This window comes from Sus scrofa, chromosome 9, assembly GCF_000003025.6.
Source record: "Sus scrofa isolate TJ Tabasco breed Duroc chromosome 9, Sscrofa11.1, whole genome shotgun sequence".
Classification (NCBI taxonomy): Eukaryota; Metazoa; Chordata; class Mammalia; order Artiodactyla; family Suidae; genus Sus; species Sus scrofa.
Genome location: NC_010451.4, coordinates 45,965,373 through 45,985,731, shown reverse-complemented (window position 1 = coordinate 45,985,731; position 20,359 = coordinate 45,965,373). Strand labels below are relative to the sequence as shown.

The following is a 20,359-nucleotide window of genomic DNA, read 5'->3' as shown; positions in this document are numbered from 1 at the left end:
GGAGTTCCCGTTGTGGCTCAGCAGGTTACAAACCCAACCAGAACCATAGAGACCCCTTTCAGCCCAAAGGCATAGAAATCTGAACGCCAGTAGCTTACACAGCGACGGGGGGGTTTTTTTCTCATATAAGGGGAGCCCAGGGCTGTTGTGACTCAATGGTACCACTGAGGGTCCAGTCTCCCCATCTTCCTGCCCTGCTAGCGTCAGCCTATAGGCTTCAGCCTGTGTTTTTCAGCCTCAGGTTCATTGCCTTGTGGTCGCAGGGTGGCTTCTGCAGTTCTAAACCTTTCATCAGTGCTCAAGGCAGGAAGCAGGGGGAAGGGCAAAGGACCAAGAGCAAAGCCCACTGAGTTTTTCCCATTTTAAGGAGCTTTCCCAGGAACTTCTTCCAGTGGCTCCCACTTCCATCTTGTTTTTAAGGACTGGGTCCCCAGGCCCCCCTAACTACAGGGGAGCCTGGAAATGTACCAGCTTAGTCACACTGCTACCTTGAGAATAAACATTGAGAAGGAAATCAGTAGTTCGTCCTCAAAGAAAAACTTTGGGTCATTCCCATTGTGACTTAGTGGGTTATGAGCCTGACTAGTATCCGTGAGGATGTGGGTTTGACCCCTGGCCTTGCTCAGTGGGTTAAGCTGTGGTATAAGTTGCAGACATGGCTCAGATCTGGCATTGCTGTGGCTGTGGTGTAGGCTGCAGCTCCGATTCGACCCCTAGCCTGCAAACTTCAATATGCCCCAGGTACAGCCGTAAAAAAAAAGAAAAAAGAAAAAAAGAAAAGAAAAACTTTGGGGTCCAAGCAAGGAGATTGCTTCCCCTCCCATTGACTCCCACCCGCTTAGGCTGCCTTCCAAGGATGAGTGGTCCAGCAGGTCTTTTAGTGGGTGAGGGTGTACATTTGAGCCCAGAGCAGACTTACTAAGGCTGGGCTGACTCTCAGGTCCCCTTGTCAGTCCTTCCCCTACAAGCCTGCAGCTTCACTGCAAAATCAAAGCTCAATAAATATTTTAAAGTATCATTTTTCCCACCAACCATGCACCTGCTTGTAAATGTGCTGAGAAAGACAAGGCAGAAATGCTAAGGGGTGAGACTTGGGTGAGAACATCCAAGGTCAGGCACAGACTCCCCAAGGGCAAAAGGGAGCTGTGTCCTTGTGGGTAGAGGCCTGATCCAGATCAGAAAAAGAATGAATAGAGCATTATATTTATCGACTGCCCATAGAGAGTCTATGGGGTTTTTTTTCAAGAATGACAATATTATTTTTTCTTTGTAAGAGATCTTGACACATTAAGGATCTCAATATGTACAGAGTACCTCACCGCAAAGGGCACAGCACAACTGGGGGAGTCAGCTCGCAGGCTTGAGGTCTTGTTTGAGGGCTGGGCCCTGGGTGCTGTGGGGAGAAGAAGGGCCCTGTAGTGGGGTCAGGTCTCCTCCTCAATCCTCACTGACAACACAGGCATCACTCCTAGATGGACAGCCAGAATTTGGGATATCGAGACCCTTCAAAATTGGGATATTTCACATAAAAATATGGATCTCCACCTTACATTGAAAAACTGGAAGAGCGAGCAAATAGGGACCCCATCTTCCCTTACACCAACCATCTTCAGCAGGGAGACCCTGGTTACACAGGAATGTCCCCAGGCAGAGTCATCCCCCTTGCCTGTTACCAGTCCCCAGGCAGGGTCATTCCCCCTTGCAGAGTTTCCTTAAGATGTCCCACAATTGTGTCCTAGAATTTGCATTTGCAACCCCTAATGGCCAGCGAAGGCTTCAACTGATATACAGATGACCTGGAATGGTAGGGTGGCCTGGCAGAGAGATACCCAGTTATCTGGGTGTGCCAGGAGCCCCTGACTCAGTGCCCTGTTCCCATGGGGACAGGAAGCCATGGTGGTTGAGGTGAGAACAAGAGGTTGGGCATCCTGGTGGGCAGAGGCAACCACAGGCAGCTGCCACAGGCTGATGCCTGGCCCAGACGCACCCTCTACACCCTTTCTGCAAAAACTGCTGTCATGTGCAGAAATGCAGAAATGTGCAAAGTCTGAGAGCAGGGGCCCAGGAGTTCCCCCTACCCTGTGTGTACAGGCTGCCCTTGACTCTCGGTCCCAGCCCCAACCATGTACATCTTTCAGGCAACTGAAGGTTGAAAAAAAAAGTTGTTTTTGATCTACAGGTGGCTGTGGTTTGAGCAGGGCCGGGGGAGGGGACTGTGAGGCTCCCTTGTCTTGCTCTAGGCCCTGCCTTGAGAGGAGAGGGTAGCGAGAGGAGGAGAGCCCTCTCTCCTGCCCCAGCCTGGCTGGTGGCCAAGCTGCAAAGAAGCAGGCTCCACAGTGGTCTGACCTCTGGGAGTCCTCCCCAGGGGGCTCCTCCACTGCCTCTGCAGACAGAGCTGTTCACATCTCCCCTGCTGGGGCTCCGCCCCAACTCCTGGTGGGGTCCTGCCTGCTTCCTTGGCCCCCTAGGGTGTCTCCTGCCCCAGCGATGGCCCAGAGCCAGGGCTGGACCTCCAAGAAAGGGGTGATGCACAACAGGGCATCTAGCCAGTGCCACGCTGCCCCCAGAGCATAGTTGGGACCCCTTTCCTGGGAACACAGGCCCCCAGGCCCTCAGTATCACCATCACCAGGGGAGTCTGGCCACTCAAACCAGAGTGAACACACAAGAGACTGAAGGGCTGGCCAGGCACGGCCTCACCTGGGTCCCCCATAGGGGACATGATAGCGGTTCAGGACGTAGCTCTTTCCCCCAGAGCTCACAGAGATGCTCCTGTTCTTGGTCCAAAAGTCCAACTCCAAGGCCAGGGTCTCCAGGTTGTCCCTGGGGTGGAGCCAGGCACCAGCTCAGCCCCCGCCCCGCCCCGCCCCAGGGAGCCTCAGGAAGGGGGGCGAGGGCAGCAGGGGGCGGGGTGGCCACCGGAGGAAGGCGGTGTCATTGGCCTGAGTCACGTAGCGCTCCATCATGAGGCTCAGGAGCGGGGGCTGGCTCCGCTGCAGGTAGTACACGCGGGCCCCGTTGGGGACGTGTCCGTACCTGCCGAGAACAGGGCCGCTGACACCCCTGCCCCCACTGCAACCACCCCCCGCCCCGAGCCCAGGCAGATCCCGGCCCAAGCCCAGGGCCCTGCCCCTCCTGCACCCCGGCTGAGATGCCCGGGCCTCTTACGTCTGCACCAAGTCCAGGAAGTTCTGCAGCATGCCCTTCACCGTCCCTGGCATCTCGGACAGGAGCAGACCCTCCATCACCCAGTAGGAGTCCCTGGGGGAAGGACAGCTCAGGATCCCCCACCCCGCCTGGGACGCCCCGCTGGCCCCAGCCCCCCGACCCCCGCAGCTCTTGGCCGCTCACCAGTAATAGAACTCGACAAAGCGTCCTCCTGGCACGATGAACGGGTGACCCGAGTAGATGAGAGAGGACCGCTCGGGGTGGCTGAGGACCTCTGGCTTCACCTGGAGTCAAGAGAGAGGGTGCGGGGAGCCCAGGGCCAAGTGGAGGGGAGGCGGGAGGAGGCCGCGGGGGAGGCCCTGGCAGCTGTGGGTTCTGGCTCTGGGGCAGCTCTGCCGTGTGGCCTCGGTCAAGGCCAGGGCCGTGGGGAGCGTGGTCTGCTCGTGTCCCCGGCTGGCCTCTGGAGCCCCAGCAAGAGCACGAAGGTGTGCAGGAGCCACCACCGCCCAGCCTGACACCCCAGGTGCTCACCCCGCAGTGGCCATTATTAGGACCCAGCTGGGGGACCATTTTCCTGGCTCCCTGTGCCCCCGTGTCTCTGCTGCCACCATCAGGGCCCCAGGATATCTGGCCGGGGTGTGGCTGAGCCCCAGCACCTTTCCCCAGTGAGGCAGATGTGGTGAATGGGCTGAGGGAGAGCAGGCAGGCCCCGAGGGGGTGGCTGTGTCCACATCAGGTGTGTTCTCGCTTCATCCCCTCCCAGTTCTATGCCAGTGAGGTGGGTTTAGTGGGGAGCAGGTCAGCCTGTCCGTGATTTGAAGGGGAATCAAGGGGCTTGAGATCGTTCCCACTGGGTGAGGGGCTGGGTGAGGATGTGGCCCAGGTTGGCCCAGGAGCCTGGAGCACTGCTCCATGCCAGCTGGTGCCAGGGCCCTGGGGGCCAGGCCAGAGGTCGGGTGCTGTATAGCCTTGGGCAAGCCGCTGCCCTCTCTGAGCCTCGGAGGAAGGAGAGAAAGTGTGTACCAGACTGTGCTGAGCCCAGGGATGGACCCCGATCGGCAGTGGCAGAGGCCTGGCCCGAGGAGCTCGTGGAAGAGGGAACCCAGCCAGCAGGGGAGCGAGGGAGTGAACACAGTCAGCCACGTGGTGTAAAGGGCTGGGCCGGGCAGCCTGGGGGTGGAGGACAGGCTAGGTTTGCCTGGGGGAGGACAGGGGGGGCTCCAGGGAGGAGGGGAGGAGTTAGAAGTAGATGCTGCCCTGCTCCCTCCAAAATTCCTTCTAGAGAGTTTCTGTAGGGCCCAAGACTGGGGGCTCTGGTTACTTCTCTAAACCCACTGCCACCCAGAAAAATGACTCTCAAGCTATGAAGTGCTGAAATTTGTGTGGCCAATCCAGATATGAAGTCCGGGATCCTCTGGGCCCAGCTATGAGTGGCCACCCTGAAGCCTGTTCTGTGAGATGAAGAGAAAGGTGGCTGATTCAAGCACCACTTTGAACATATAAAGACCTGGGAGTTTTATCTATTTACCAACTCTTCTCTGGGCTGGCTTCTTCTCTAACCCAGGCGACGTGGACAAGGCTCTGAAATACCTGGAGGTGAGGGGGCAGCTAGGCAGGTGGCTACACTGGAGGCAGGACCACCAGCTCTATCCCTGACTTTGTCCCGTGACCTCTGGCAAGTGGCAGCCACTCCCTCCTCTGCCCTGGGTCTTACCCTGCGGGTCCCACTGCAGCCACCAGGGGGCGGCTGCGAGCCAAGAAGAGAAGGCCCAGGAAAGGAACATCTGGCTTCAGCAGGGCCCAGCCTCGCTCGCGGCTCCCTGTCCAGTCCCCCCACCTACACAGTAAGGTCTGCAACCTTCTAGGACAGCCAGATCCTCACCTACCACTACGGAATCCCGACCTCTCTCCGGAAGACAGGCCAGCAGTGGGACTTCCCCAACGCCTGGGCCCCCCTGCAGGACCTGGTCATCAGAGGTAGGGAGGCAGGGATGGGGCACCACCCAGGGCCTCAGCCCCAAGGGAGTGGAGGGCCGGCCTCCCTGGGACTGCGGAGCTCTGAGCCAAGGATGCAGGGCCCTTTCTCTGGCTCCTCTGCTCTCTCAGCCTCTCCTTCAGCAAACGTGACACCCACCCCACCTGTCAGGGGACTCGGCCCCCCTCTCTCCCTCCAAACCTGGGCCCTGGAGTAAGAGCGGCTTGGCCCCAGGCTCCAGGAGGGAGGTCTGAGGGCTGGGCCTCATTCCCGCTCCCCCTGTCATGGGGGCTCTGCCTGGGCTGGGGTCTAGGTCTGGCCAAGTCTCCTTCAGCCAGAGCCCAGGAAGTGGCTTTCCAGCTGGCCCAGAATTGGATCCGCACCAACTTTGATGTCTACTCCAGGAGGTCAGCCATGTACGAGAAGGTGAGCTGGCCCTGAGCCCAGGCCCTCCAGGCCCTCTCCTCTCCCCATGGTGACATGGGGGGAACTGTCAGGCTTTGCAAAGCCCAGGCCCAGCACAGCCGGGACCGTGGCGACGCCTGGTGGCCATCCTTGGGCGCTGCAGGGGTCAGAGCTGCTGGCCAGAGCAGCTTCTCCCTAAGGGGCTCCCATTTCTTGCTCCCTAGAGGCCTGGGGTTGGGGGAGTTGGGTAGCCCCTGACCTGAGCCTGTCCTCCTGTCCCCAGTATGACATCAGCAACGGTGGACAGCCGGGTGGTGGAGGGGAGTATGAAGTTCAGGTGAGTGGCCCATATCCTACAGGGACCTTTGGGGCTCTGCTTCCCCACAACTGACCATGACTTGCCCTTTCTGGGTTTCAGTTTCTTGGGTGCATGTGGGTTAGTCCACATGCTTCACTGTCCTGCTGAGATGTTTATAAATGCTAAAAAACCACCCGGCCTGAAGTCCCAAAACCATGAGTCACAAGTGCTATGAAGGAGGGTAGAGGAGGTGGAAGCTGAACAAGTGTTGAACTCTGCCCTCCTGCACTATCCCTTCGAAGGAGCCCAAATTTGAACATATTAGTCTAGATCATATCATGCCTCTGGGCATTTTTAAAAACAATAGAGCAATGATCCAGCAGTTATTTTATCAGCTGAATGTGCTCAGGGAAAGAAAGGAAGAAAACCCTGCCAATATCACTGTCATCCCAGGGTGACCGAGGGCACAATCAAAGCTGTGCCCTGTCGGAGGAGCATAGGCTTAACACTGAGGGAGGGAAAGAGGCTTCACTAAAATAATCTAGCCAGACACTCCACAAATCAACACACAAAGAACAATAACAAGCCCTGTTGGGCGATGTGAGGAAACAGGAGCAGTACCCAGACCTGCCATATTATCCAAAATGTCCATTTTCCAACAAAAAACTATGAAACATGCAGTTATTATGATACAATAGAGTATCACACACACACACAAAGAAGAGAAAAGAAACTGCCCGTGAGAGTGAACAGATGTCAGATTTAAAAGCAGAAACTTCAGGAGTTCCTGTCCTGGCTCAGTGGAAACAAATCTGACTAGTATCTATAAGGATGTGGTTTCCATCCCTGGCCTCGCTCAATGGGTTAAGAATCCGGTCTTCAGGTAGGGTTCATCCCAGGTTCACAAGGATGGTTCAACATACCTTAATCAATCAACATCATACACCACATTAACAAAAGAAAAGTCAAAAATCATATGATCATCTCAATAGATGCAGAAAAAGTATTTGACAAAGTCCAACATCCATTCATGATCAAGACCCTCGCCAAAGTGGGTATAGAGGGAACATTCCTGAACATAATCAAAGCCATTTATGACAAACCCACAGCAAATATAATACTCAATGGGGAAAAACTGAAAGCCTTCTCACTCAAATCTGGAACAAGACAGGGATGCCCACTCTCACCACTGCTCTTCAACATAGTTTTGGAAGTCCTAGCCACAGCAATTAGACAAACAAAAGAAATAAAAGGCATCCAAATAGGAAGAGAAGAGATAAAACTGTCACTGTATGCAGATGACATGATACTATACATAGAAAACCCTAAGGACTCAACCCAAAAACTACTTGAACTGATTAATAAATTCAGCAAAGTAGCAGGCTATAAGATTAACATTCAGAAGTCAGTTGCATTTCTGTATACCAGCAATGAAATATTAGAAAAGGAATACAAAAATACAATACCTTTTAAAATTGTACCTCAAAAAATCAAATACCTCGAATACACCTGACCAAGGAGGTAAAGGACTTATATGCCGAGAAATATAAAACTTTAATCAAAGAAATCAAAGACGTAAAGAAATGGAAAGATATTCCATGTTCATGGATTGGAAAAATCAATATTGTAAAAATGGCCATACTACCCAAAGCAATCTACAGATTCAATGCAATCCCTATCAAATTACCCATGACATTTTTCACAGAACTAGAACAAATAATCCAAACATTTATATGGAACAGCAAAAGACCCAGAATTGCCAAAACAGTCCTGAGAAACAAAAAACAAGCAGGAAGCATAACTTTCCCAGACTTCAAGAAATATTACAAAGCCACAGTCATCAAAACAGTGTGGTACTAGTATTAAAACAGACAGACAGACCAATGGAACAGAATAGAGAACCCAGAAATAAACCCTGACACCTATGGTCAATTAATCTTTGACAAGGAAGGCAAGAACATAAAATGGGAAAAAGAAAGTCTATTCAGCAAGCATTGCTGGGAAACCTGGACAGCTGCATGCAAAGCAATGAAATTAAAACATACTCTCACACCATGCACAAAAATAAACTCAAAATGGCTGAAAGACTTAAATATAAGTCAGGACACCATCAAACTCCTAGAAGAAAACATAGGCAAAACACTCTCTGACATCAACATCATGAATATTTTCTCAGGTCAGTCTCCCAAAGCAATAGAAATTGGAGCAAAAATAAACCAATGGGACCTAATCAAACTGAAAAGCTTTTGCACAGCAAAAGAAAACAAAAAGACAACTTACAGAATGGGAGAAAATAGTTTCAAATGATACAACAGACAAGGGCTTAATCTCTAGAATATATAAGCAATTTATACAACTCAACAGCAAAAAAGCCAATCAACCAATGGAAAAATGGGCAAAAGACCTGAATAGACTGTTCTCCAAGGAAGATATACAGATGGCCAGCAAACACATGAAAAAATGCTCAACATCACTGATTATAAGAGAAATGCAAATCAAAACTACCATGAGATGCCACCTCACACCAGTCAGAATGGAGGTCATTAATAAGTCCACAAATAACAAGTGCTGGAGGGGATGTGGAGAAAAGAGAACCCTCCTGCACTGTTGGTGGGAATGTAAACTGCTACAGCCACTATGGAAAACAGTTTGGAGATACCTTAGAAATCTATACATAGAACTTCCATATGATCCCACAATCCCACTCTTGGGCATATATCCAGACAAAACTCTACTTAAAAGAGACACATGCACCCACATGTTCATTGCAGCACTATTCACAATAGCCAGGACATAGAAACAACCCAAATTGGATTTGGAAGATGTGGTATATATACACAATGGAATACTACTCAGCCATAAAAAAGAATGACATAATGCCATTTGCAGCAACATGGATGAAACGAGACTCTCATACTGAGTGAAATGAGTCAGAAAGACAAAGACAAATACTGTATGATATCACTTATAACTGGAATCTAATATCAAATGAACATCTCCACAGAAAAGAAAATCATGGACTTGGAGAACAGACTTGTGGCTGCCCGATGAGAGAGGGAGGGAGTGGGAGGGATCGGGAGCTTGAGGTTATCAGATACAACTTAGAATAGATTTACAAGGAGATCCTGCTGAGTAGCATTGAGAACTATGTCTAGATACTCATACTGCAACAGAACAAAGGGTGGGGAAAAGAATGTATACATGTAAGAATAACTTGACCCCCATGCTGTACAGCAGGAAAAAAATAAAATAAAAACACATAGCTATCGTTAAAAAAATAAAATATATATATATATATATATATATATATATATATATATAGTCTTGCTGTGGGCTGTGGTAGAGGCCAGCAGCTATAGCTCCAATTCAGCCCCTAGCCTGGGAACTTCCATATGCCAAGGGTGGGGCCCTAAAAAACAAAAAAGAAAAAAAAAAGCAGAAACTTCAGGGAATTCCTGTTGTGACTCAGTACTAATGAATCCAACTAGTATCCATGAGGATGCAGGTTTGATCCCTGGCCCTGTTCAGTGGGTTAAGGATCCAGTGTAGCCATGATCTGTGGCGTAGGTCACAAATGCAGCTCAGATCCTGCGTTGCTGTGGCTGTGGCGTAGACTGGTGGCTGTAGCTCCAATTCGACCTGTAGCCTGGGAACTTCGATATGCTGCAGGTGTAGCCCTAAAAAGGAGGGGAAAAAAGCAGAAATTGCCAAGTGACCATTATGAATGTATTTAAAGAACTAAAGTAAATTTTGCTTAAAGAAATAAAGGACATGATAGTGTTGCATCCAATAAAGAATATCCATAAAAGAGATGATAAAGAGATGGAAATTATTTTCTTAAAATCAAATAAGGGTTTCCAGTTTTGAGTCCAGCACGTAAAGAGCTTGGAAGGCATCACTCTGTTCTAACAAAAATTTAAAAGCTGAACAAATCGAAGATTAACGCCTCTTAGATCTTTCTGAGAACTGAGGTAACAGGGCAAACTGTGATCCTCAAAATTGAGAGACAGACAGGGAGATAGAGACATTACAGCTTACCAGCAAAAACTCACATGCCAAAACCTCTAAAGGAAATAATACTAGGCTTCTTTTGCCCAGTTGTCTAGCTTTCAACAAAAAATTACAAAGCATACTATTTATTTATTTATTTAGCCTCACCTGCATTCATGTGGAAGTTCCTGGGCCAGGAATCGATCCAAGCTGCTGCAGTGTCAGTGCCATATCCTTAACCCACTGTGCCATAAGGGTTAACTCTCAAGGCAATATTAAAAGACCAAAAAGAAGAAAAAACAGCTCGAAGAGACAGACAAAGCATGAGAACAAGATTTCAGATATAGCGGGGATGTTGGAATTATTAGATCAGGAATTTTAGAACAGATATGATTAATATGCTTTTTTTTTTTTTTTTTGGCTTTTTAGGGCTGCGCCTGTGGCATATGGAGGTTCCCAAGCTTGGGGGAAAATTGGAGCTTTAGCCACCGGCCTACGCCACAGCCATAGCAACACCAGATCCTTAACCCATTGAGCGAGGCCAGGAATCGAACCCAGAACCTCATGGTTCCTAGTCGGATTCGTTTCCTCGGCGCCATGAACTCCATGATTAATATGCTACAGTGGAAAAATTTTAAAACATGCAAGAACAGATGGGTTTAGAAAGAATAAAAAAGAAATGCTACATACAAAAAACATTGTAACAGAAATGAAAACTCCTTTTGATGGACCCTTCAGTAGACCCGATACACCTGAAGAAAGAACCCATCAGCTTGAGGATATGTCAGTAGAACTTCCAAACCTCAAAAACAAAGAGAAAAAAGACGGAAACAGAACAAAATATCTAAGAATTGTGGGACAAGTACAAAAGGTGTAATATATGTGTTAATAGAGCTGTCAGAAGGAGAAGAAAAAGAGAAAGGAACAGAAATAATATTTGAAACGATAATGACAGATAATTGCCCCAAATTAACATCAGACACCAAATCACGGATCTAAGAAGCTCAGAGAACACCCAGGAGAATAATTGCCCCCAAATCTACACCCTGACATATCAAATCAACTGTGAAAAGTCAAACATAAAAGAAAAAAATCTTTAATAAAGACAGGGGAAAAGACACCCTACCTGTAGGGGACTAAGGATAAGAATTGACTTCTCCTCAGAACCAATGTGAGCGAGAAGAGAGCAGGACAAAGTATTTAGTGTTGAGGGAAATAAGTGGATGTATGAACAAAATGAGAATGTTGAGAGAGAGAAACTGTGTATGGAGGTTCCTCAAAAAACGAAAAATAGAACTACCACAGGATCCAGCAATCCCACTTCTGGGCATCTATCTGGAGAAAACCATGATGTAAAAAGATACATGCAGCCCAGGGTTCACTTCAGCACCATTTACAATAACCAAAACATGGAAGCAACCGAAAGGTCCATCGACAGAGGATTGGATAAAGATGTGGTACAAGAGAATATTCCTCAGCCATAGAAAGAATGAAATAATGCCATTTGCACTGACATGGATGGACCTACAGAGTATCAGACTAAGTGAAGTTAGTCAGGCAATGATAGACAAACACAATATGCTACCACTTATATGTGGAATCTTAAAAAAAAAAAAGGATAAAAAATAAACTTATTCATAGAACAGAAACAGACTCACAGGCTTCGAAAAACTTATGGTTACCAAAGGGGACAGCTGGGGAAGAGAGGGATGGACTGGGGGTTTGGGACTGGCACATGCACACTGAGCTCTATGGAATGATTGGCCAACAGGGACCTGCTGTAGAGCACAGAGAACCCTACCCAATATTCTGTGACCATCTATGTGGGAAAAGAGTCTGAAAGAGAATGGATGTGTTTACATGTAAAATTGAATCACTTTGTTGTGCAGAAATGATCACAATATTATAAATCAGGGAGTTCCCGTCGTGGCGCAGTGGTTAACGAATCCGACTAGGAACCATGAGGTTGCGGGTTCGGTCCCTGCCCTTGCTCAGTGGGTTAACGATCCGGCGTTGCCGTGAGCTGTGGTGTAGGTTGCAGACGCGGCTCGGATCCCGAGTTGCTGTGGCTCTGACGTAGGCCGGTGGCTACAGCTCCGATTAGACCCCTAGCCTGGGAACCTCCATATGCCGCGGGAGCGGCCCAAGAAATGGCAAAAAGACAAAAAAAAAAAGAAAAAACAATATTGTAAATCAATATACATCAATAAAACTTTTTGATGATGGTTGTACGCTATAAGTAAATAAAATTCATTGAATTAACAATAAAACTTTAAAAAATTAAGTTAAAAAAAGAGAGAGAGACAGAAATTACCAGAAGAAATCAAGTAGATTGTAGATTTTGGAGCTTAAAGGTACAATAGTAGCTGAAAGGAAAAAATTTACCGGAGGGCTTCAACAGCAGATTTGAGAAAGCAAAAGGTTCAGAGAACTTAAAGATGGGACAACTGACATTATCAAGTCTGATGAGCAACTCACCCAGGGACAACATTAACTGCCAAGTTCGCCTCAGAAACCATGGTGACCAGAACACAACGAGATGACTATTGAAAGCACTGAAAGAAAAAAAAGTCGATCAAGAATTCTATGTCCAGGAGTTCCTATTGCAGCGTAGTGGAAACAAATCCGACTAAAACCATGAGGTTGTGGGTTCAATCCCTGTTGCTCAGTGGGTTAAGGATCCGGCGTTGCCGTGAACTGTGGTGTAGATTGCAGATGCGGCTCAGATCTGGCATGGCTGTGGCTGTGGCTGTGACTCTGGGCGGCAGCTGTAGCTCTGATTGGACCCCTAGCCTGGGGACCTCCATATGCCATGGGTGTGGCCGTATAAAGCAAAAAAAAAAAAAAAAAAAAAAAAATTCGATGTCCAACCAAACTGTAATTCAAAAAGAGGAAATTTAAGAAACTCACAGATCAGCAAAAGATGAGGGAGGTTTTACCACTAGCTCTGCCCCACAAGAGATGCTAAAAGGAGTTCTTTCATGTTGAAATGACACTATACAGTAACTCAACCCCTATAAAGAAATAAAGATCTCCTGTAAAAGAAAACACATGGGCAAATATAAAAGCCAGTACCATTGCATTTTGGGTTTATAACGCCCCTTTTTAATACCATTAGAGAATTTAAAAGACAAATGTAAAAAAATAAATATCAATTTATGTTATTGGGCACACATAGGCTGTTAGTGACAACAACAGCATAAGGGGGAAAGACAGACATGTATTGTGATGTATTGGAGCAGAATTTTTGTATTCTGCTGAAGTTAAGTTGGTATTAGTTTGAACTAGCTTGTTATAAATTCAGGATGTTAATTTAGTTAATTCATGGTAACTAAAAAATAAACCCAAAAGGAAATGAGAAGGGAATCAAAATGATTCACTACAACAAAATCAACTATACACAAGAGAAGGCAGTAATGGAAAAAATGAGGGACAAAAATAGTATAAGACGGAAGTTTCCTAGTGCGCTAGCTGTTAAGAATTCTGCGTTATCACTCCTGTGACTCGGCTTTGACCCTCAGCCCAGGAACTTCTGCATGATGTGAGCATAGCCAAAAGAAAAACAGTAAAAGACGTGCAAGAAGAAATTAGCAAAATGGCAGAAGTAAGATTACACTCTCCAGTTGAAAGACAGAGAGTGGGAGTTCCTGTCTTGGCTCAGCGGTTAACAAACCCGACTAGTATCCGTAAGGATGTGGGTTCAATACCTGGCCTCGCTCAATAGGTTAAGGATCTGGCATTGCCATGAGCTGTAGTGTAGGTCACAGACGTGGCTCAGATCCTACATTGCTGTGGCTGTGGCGTAGGCCAGTAGCCATAGCTCTGATTGGACCCCTAGCCTGGGAACCTCCATAAGCCGCGGGTGAGGCCCTAAAAAGCAAAAAAAAAAAAAAAAAGAAAGAAAGAAAAAAGAATTTTTTCCCTAGGATGACAGCCTCCAAGGGAGCTCACACTAATGATTATTCCCTGAGACCACAGCCTCTGGTGTCCTGTCCCCACAGCAAACTACAGCCACCCCCTACTTTCCCAGGACACCCTCCAAGACCCACAGTTGAGCATGGGAAGTAGAATGAGGAGAGCCTAAATTGTCTCTGAAACCAGACCTGATCCCCAGGTTCTTAGCTCTGGGTGCTGCTAATGGAGGCGGGAGAACTTGGGATTTTGATGCTGGTTTTGGTGACATCCATCATCAGCTGAAGGTACTTTGCATCAAGGTTTCCCCAAGTTTCGTAATGTCAAAAGAAGATCTTGGCATACAGGCTGGATGCAAATGGAACATACCTGATGGGATGTCCGTGGCATTCATTGTGAGATGGGCAAAGGGTTGAGTCTCAGGTCTTTTCCTTCTGGTCAGATCTTACCATAAACTTTCTGCTGTGACTGGAGATGAGAGAAGCCACACTAGCCAAAAGAATGGTGACCCTAGGGGTTTTCTAATATCCATACAGATCCATGCTTACATTTTTTCTGCTCTGATGTGTTGTGATTTAACAATATGTTGCATTTCCTGAAATAAAAAGAAAAAAGAGTCTCAAAAGAAGAGAAAAAAAAAAAAGACAGAGTTCCCTGGTGGTCTAGTGGCTAAGGATTTGGCATTGTCACTGCTGTGGCACAGGTTTGATCCTAGGCCTAAGAACTTCTGCATGCCACACGTATGGCCTAAAATAAAATAAAATAGATCTTAACTCAATAAACTAACTTTACACCTAGAGGGGAACTAGAAGAGCAAACTAAATAAAAAGCTAGAAGAGATAGTAAATAATGAAGACTGGAACATAGATAAATAAAATAGAAAATGGAAAATCAATAGACAAAATCAATAAAGCCAAAATTGGATCTTTGAAACAACAATAATAAAACTGACAAATCTTTAGCTAGGAAAAAAAATTGACAAAGAAAAAAAGACAGAAGAGGAGTTCTCTTGTGGCATGGCGGGTTAAGGATCCAGTGTTGTCACTGCAGTGGCTTAGTTTGCTGCTATGGCACAGGTTCGATCCCTGGCCTGGGAACTTTCACATGCTGGAGGCACAGACAGAAATATATATATATATAGGAAAAAAAAAGACAGAAGACACAAATCTCTAAAATCAAAAATGAAAATGGGGACATTACTACAGAACTTAATAAAGATAATATTAGTATCCATGAGGATACGGGTTCAACAATCACATGCCAACAAATAAGATAACCTAGATGAAATGCACAAATTCTAGAAACACATAAATTTCCTAAACTGATGCAAGAAGAAATAGAACATCTCAACAAATTTATAACAAGTAAGATTATAATTAAAAACCCTCCAACCTATAAATCCCCATGTGGGAGTTAATTTTATGTGTCATATTGGCTTGGCCAAGATACCTTGATATTTAGTCAAAGATTATTCTAGATGTTTCTGTGAAAGAATTTTTTAGATGAGATTAACCTTTAAATCAGTAGACTGAGCAAACTACCCTCCATGATGTGAGTGGGCCTCACCCAATCAGTTGAAGGGCTTAGTAGCAAAAGATTGACCTCCTTAGTAGAGGGAACTCTGCCAACAGACTGCCTATAGACTTGAACGGCAACTCTTTCCTGGATCTCCAGCCTGCTGGCCTATCTTACAGATTTTGGACTTGCCAACCCCCATAGTCATGTAAGTAAATTCCTTAAAATAAGTCCCTTCTTCACCACCACCCACCCCACACATACACATCCTGGTGCTTCTGTTTCTCTGGAGAACTTTAATATAATCCAAGAACAATTCCTTCAGTGGTGAACTCTACCATGCATTTAAAGAAGAATCAACACCAGTCTTTCTCTATTTCTTCCAAAATAGAAAAGAAAAAAACACTTCCTAACTCATTCTGTAAGACCAGCATTACCTGATGCTTAAGCCAAAGAAAGACATCACAAGAAAATTACAATCCAATAACCTTTATTCGCATGATGCAAAAATCCTCAGCAAAATACTAATAAAACAAATCCAAAAGTATATTTAAAGGATTATACACCATACAAGTCAGATTTATCCCAAGAATGTAAGGATAGTTCAATATAAAAAATTAATCAATGTTGGAGTTCCCGTCATGGTGCAGTGGAAACGAAACTGACTAGGAACCATGAGGTTGCGGGTTCAATGCCTGGCCTCACTCAGTGGCTTAAGGATCCAGGGTTGCTGTGAGCTGTGGTATAGGTCGCAGATGTGGCTTGGATCTAGCGTTGCTGTGGCTCTGGCGTAGGCCAGCAGCAACTGCTCCAATTGGAACCTTAGCCTGGGAACCTCCATATGCCACTGGTGCAGCCCTCAAAAGACAAAAAAAAAAAAAAAAGACAAAAAACTAATCAATGTAATACACTACATTAATAGTACAAAGAAAAAAACGCACATGGTCATTAATTGACAAAGAAAAGCCATTTGAGAGAAAAGCCATGTGAGGGATAAGCCATTTGACCATGATTCTAAATATAGAAAATCCCTTCTGTGGTTTAAAAAAAAAAAATCCTAGGAGGTTATGACTCAGCAGGTTATGAACCCGACGAGTATCTATGAGGTTGCAGGTTCAATCCCTGGCCCCAATCAATGGGTTAAAGATCCTACATCACCATGAGTTGTGGTATAGGTCGCAGATTCAGCTCTGATCCTGCTTTGCTGTGGCTGTGGTATAGGTCAGTAGCTGCAGCTCTGATTAGACCTCTAGCCTGGGAACTTCTATAGGCTATGGGTGTGGCCCTAAAAGGGGGGGGGGCAAACCCTAGAAACTAGGAATAGAATGAAATTTCCTCAATATATAGGGAATTTATGAAAAGCCCACATCTAGAATCATATTCAAAGGTGAAAGACTGAAAGCTTTCTCCCCAAAATCAGGGGGGAAAAACAAGGATGTCTCCTTTCACCCCTGTGATTCAACACTATTCCAGAGTTCCAGCTAGAGCAACAGGAGAAAGAAAGAGAGGAAGGGAGGAAGGAGGGAGGGAGGTAGGGAGGGAGAGAGAAAGAGGGAGGGAGAGAGAGGGGGAGGGAGGAAGAAAGGGAGGAAGGGAGGAAGAGGAGGAAAGAAAAGAAAAAGAAATAAAAGGCACTCAAATTGGAAAGGAGGACTATATCTATCCACAAATGACATGATTCTATATATAGGAAATCCCAAAGGACCCACAGGAAAGCTACTAGATCTAATAAACAGATTCAGTAAAGCTTCAGGGTACAAAATAACACACAAAAATTGGTTGAGTTGCTATACACCTGCAAAGAACAAACTGAAAAAGAAATTTAAAAAGCAATCCAGGAGTTCCCATGGTGGAGCAATGGATTAAGAATCCAACTATAGTGGCTGGGGTCGCTGTGGAGGCGTGGATTCAATCCCCAGCACAGCGCAGTGGGTTAAAGGATCTGGCATTGCCACAGCTGCAGCATAGGTCACAGCTACAGCTCAGAATCAGTCCCCAGCCTGGGAGCTTCCACATGCTGTGGGTACGGCCTTTTAAAAAAATTAAATAAAAATAAAAAGGAATGCCATTTAAAATAGCATCTAAAAGAATAAAATACCTAGGAATAAATTTATTCAAGGAGATGAACGACATACACTGAACACTAAAAACATTACTGCAAGAAATTAAATAAGAGCTAAATAAAAGCGATGGCATCCAGTGTTTGCGGGTAAGAAGGCTTAATATTGTTAAGATGTCATAATACAAAAAGCAATCTACAAATTCAACACAATCCTTATCAAAATTCCAACAGCCTTTTTTGGAGAAAGGGAAAAGCTGATCTAATTTGTATGGAATTGCAAGACACCCTGCATAACCAAAACCATCTCAGAAAAGAACAAAGTCAGAGAGCTCACACTTCCTGATTTCAAAACTTGCCACAAATTTTTAAACGGGCAAAAACCTTGAGTAAATGTTTCTCTGAAGAAGATATGCAAACAGCCAATGAGCATAAAAGATGCTCAACCCCAGTAATTATTAGGAAAATGCAAGTCAAAACCACCATGAGATGTTATCTCACAATCACTAGCATGGCTGTTACAAGAAAAACCAACAAAATAACGAGAGCTGGGAGAAATTGCAACCATTGTGCATCGGTGGTGGGAATGTAAAATGGTTCACCTGCTAAGGAAAACAGCCTGGCATTTCCTCAAACATTAAACACAGATTGACCATATGGTCCAGCAATTCCATTCCTAGGTACATACCCCCCAAAAATGAAAGCAGGGAGAGGAACAGATATTGTCCCCCCATTTTCATAGCAGCATAATTTGCAAAGCCAAACGGTGAAGGCAACCCACATGTCCAATGATAAATGAAAGGATGAAGTAAATGCAGTCTTGGAGTTCCCATCCTGGCGCAGTAGAAACGAATCCGACTAAGAACCATGAGGTTGTGGGTTTGAATCCTGGCCTCGTTCAGTGGGTTAAGGATCCGGCGTTGCCGTGAGCTGTGGTGTAGGTCGCAGACGCGGCTCGGATCTGGCGTGGCTGTGGCTGTGGTGTAGGCCGGCAGCTGTAGCTCTCATCGGACCTCTAGCCTGGGAACCTCCATATGCCGCAGGTGCAGCCGTAAAAAGCAAAATAAATAAATAAATAAATAAAAAGAAATTTAAAAAAAAAGAAAATGTGGTCTCTACATACAATAGAATATTATTCAGTCTCAGAAAAGAAAGGAAATTCTGATACATGCTAAAACGTAGATGAACTTTGAAAACATTATGCTGGTGAAATGAGGAAGACGCAGAAGGACGAATACGGTATGGCTCCACTTACATGAAGTACCTAGAATAGGCAAATTCATAGACACAAAACTAGAATCATGTTTTCCAGGATCCATGGAAAAAAAGGGATTAAGAAGTCATTGCTTAATGTTTTTTGCTTTTTCATTTTTGGCCGCCCTGAAACATGTGGAGTTCCCAGGCCAGGGGTCAGATCCGAATCACAGTCATGAGGCAGCAGCCGGGATGGAACCTGAAACTCAGCAATCCCAAGATGCCACCCATTTCATTGTGCCACAGTGGGAACTTCTGCTCAATGGTTTAAAGTATGTTTGGGGGAGTTCCTGTCGTGGCGCAGTGGTTAACGAATCCGACTAGGAACCATGAGGTTGTGGGTTCGATCCCTGCCCTTGCTCAGTGGGTTAAGGATCTGGTGTTGCCGTGAGCTGTGGTGTAGGTAGCAGACGCGGCTCGGATCCCGAGTTGCTGTGGCTCTGGCGTAGGCTGGCAGCTACAGCTCCGATTAGACCCCTAGCCTGGGAACCCCCATATGCCGAGGGAGCGGCCCAAGAAATGCAAAAAAAAAAAAGACAAAAAAATAAATAAATAAAGTATGTTTGGGATGATAAAAACAAAAAGGGTTGGAAATAAATAATGGCGACAGTTGCAACATTGTGAATGTAATGTAAATTGAACTGTGCGCTTAAAAATGGTTGAAATGGCTAATTTTACGTTATATTAACCACAAGAAAAAACATTTTAAAAAGGAAGGAAGGAAACATAAAGCATCAGTAGGGAAGGGTGGCAGGAAGGAGGTGGGCAGACAGAGCAGATGCCCGCTCCAGTGGGGGCAGAGCACTGGCTGCAAAAGCACAGGGCCTGGCCCACCCCCTCGTGTGCAGACACTGAGCAGGCACCCAACAGACAGCCTGGACAGCAAGCCTGAGTCACACAGGAAAGGTCACACGGTCACCACACACCGATGACCAAGGCTGACACAGGCACCTTCTCCCACCCACCTCCTGGGCTGGTTCAGCCTGAATCACTGACCCTGGATCATCACTACAGCCTCCTGATGTGCCCTGCCCCACCTCTGCCCCAAACCCGCCTTCCCTCAGGCCCAGGGGCTGAGCTTTCTGAAGCAAATTGAATCCTGCTGCCTCAGCTCACAGCGTCTCTGGGGTTCCTTCACTGGAAGCTGCTGCCTCCCTGGTTATTGACAAAGGTTACTGGCAAAGGCTACTGGCAGTTCGGTGCCAACACGTCCCTCTGGCCTTGCCTCATGTCCCTCCCCTGCACCAGCCCCAAGCGCTATCTGGTCAGGCTGATACTGGAATGGCGCTGTTGACACTGGAATAGTCTTTAGCACATTCCCTCGGTGAACTCCTACGTCATCTTCAAAACCCTTTGCAAATGTCATCGCTATGGTGGGTCTTCCTCAGACAGGATGCTTGTGCCCTCCTAAACCCCCCAAAATTTCTTATAGATAAATTGCAGGGGTCCTTGAGTTTCTCACTACACCTGGAACAGAACCTTGAGCCATTCTGTTCGAAATGCTGAAGGAAAAGATAACCCACTGAGGTGGTGGTCTCAGGTCCATCCAAGCAACTGGCACCTGGGTCACAGATATGTGGCCTAATTTCGTCCCATTCCCCCGCCCCCACCTTGACCGTGAGGGAAGGGCCTGAGAAGAGGCACCAGCTGCGGCTGAGAAACAGCAGAGAAGGAAAAGAACAAAGCTGGGGGCGTGGGTGGCTTCTGCGAGCTGAGTGGAGTGGCAAGCTTGCAGGAGTGGCAAAAGCGGGCTGTGTGCGGAGTGGGCACACATCCCCTCCGGT

At 46.6% G+C, this 20,359-nt stretch overlaps 1 protein-coding gene across 1 annotated transcript; it reads right to left on the bottom strand.

Moving 5' to 3' along the window:
* Positions 753-3,483, bottom strand: LOC102160985 (trehalase-like). The gene is made up of 4 exons (XM_021062946.1): positions 3,351-3,483; positions 3,168-3,260; positions 2,919-3,035; positions 753-2,822 (listed from the first exon to the last, which is right to left on the bottom strand). Exons 2-4 carry the CDS (start codon positions 3,242-3,244, stop codon positions 2,696-2,698), a joined length of 321 nt encoding a protein of 106 aa, XP_020918605.1. The 5' UTR covers positions 3,245-3,260; positions 3,351-3,483; the 3' UTR covers positions 753-2,695.

What these genes read in the sequence shown, in the direction of transcription:
- LOC102160985 (XM_021062946.1), bottom strand. Translation starts at nt 3,244, where the DNA reads ATGGAGGGTCTGCTCCTGTCCGAGATGCCAGGGACGGTGAAGGGCATG. An exon ending in TTCCTGGACTTGGTGCAGAC is followed by an intron (nt 3,036 to 3,167) that starts GTAAGAGGCCCG and finishes TGTTCTCGGCAG; the next exon opens with GTACGGACACGTCCCCAACG. An exon ending in AATGACACCGCCTTCCTCCG is followed by an intron (nt 2,823 to 2,918) that starts GTGGCCACCCCG and finishes GCTCCACCCCAG; the next exon opens with GGACAACCTGGAGACCCTGG.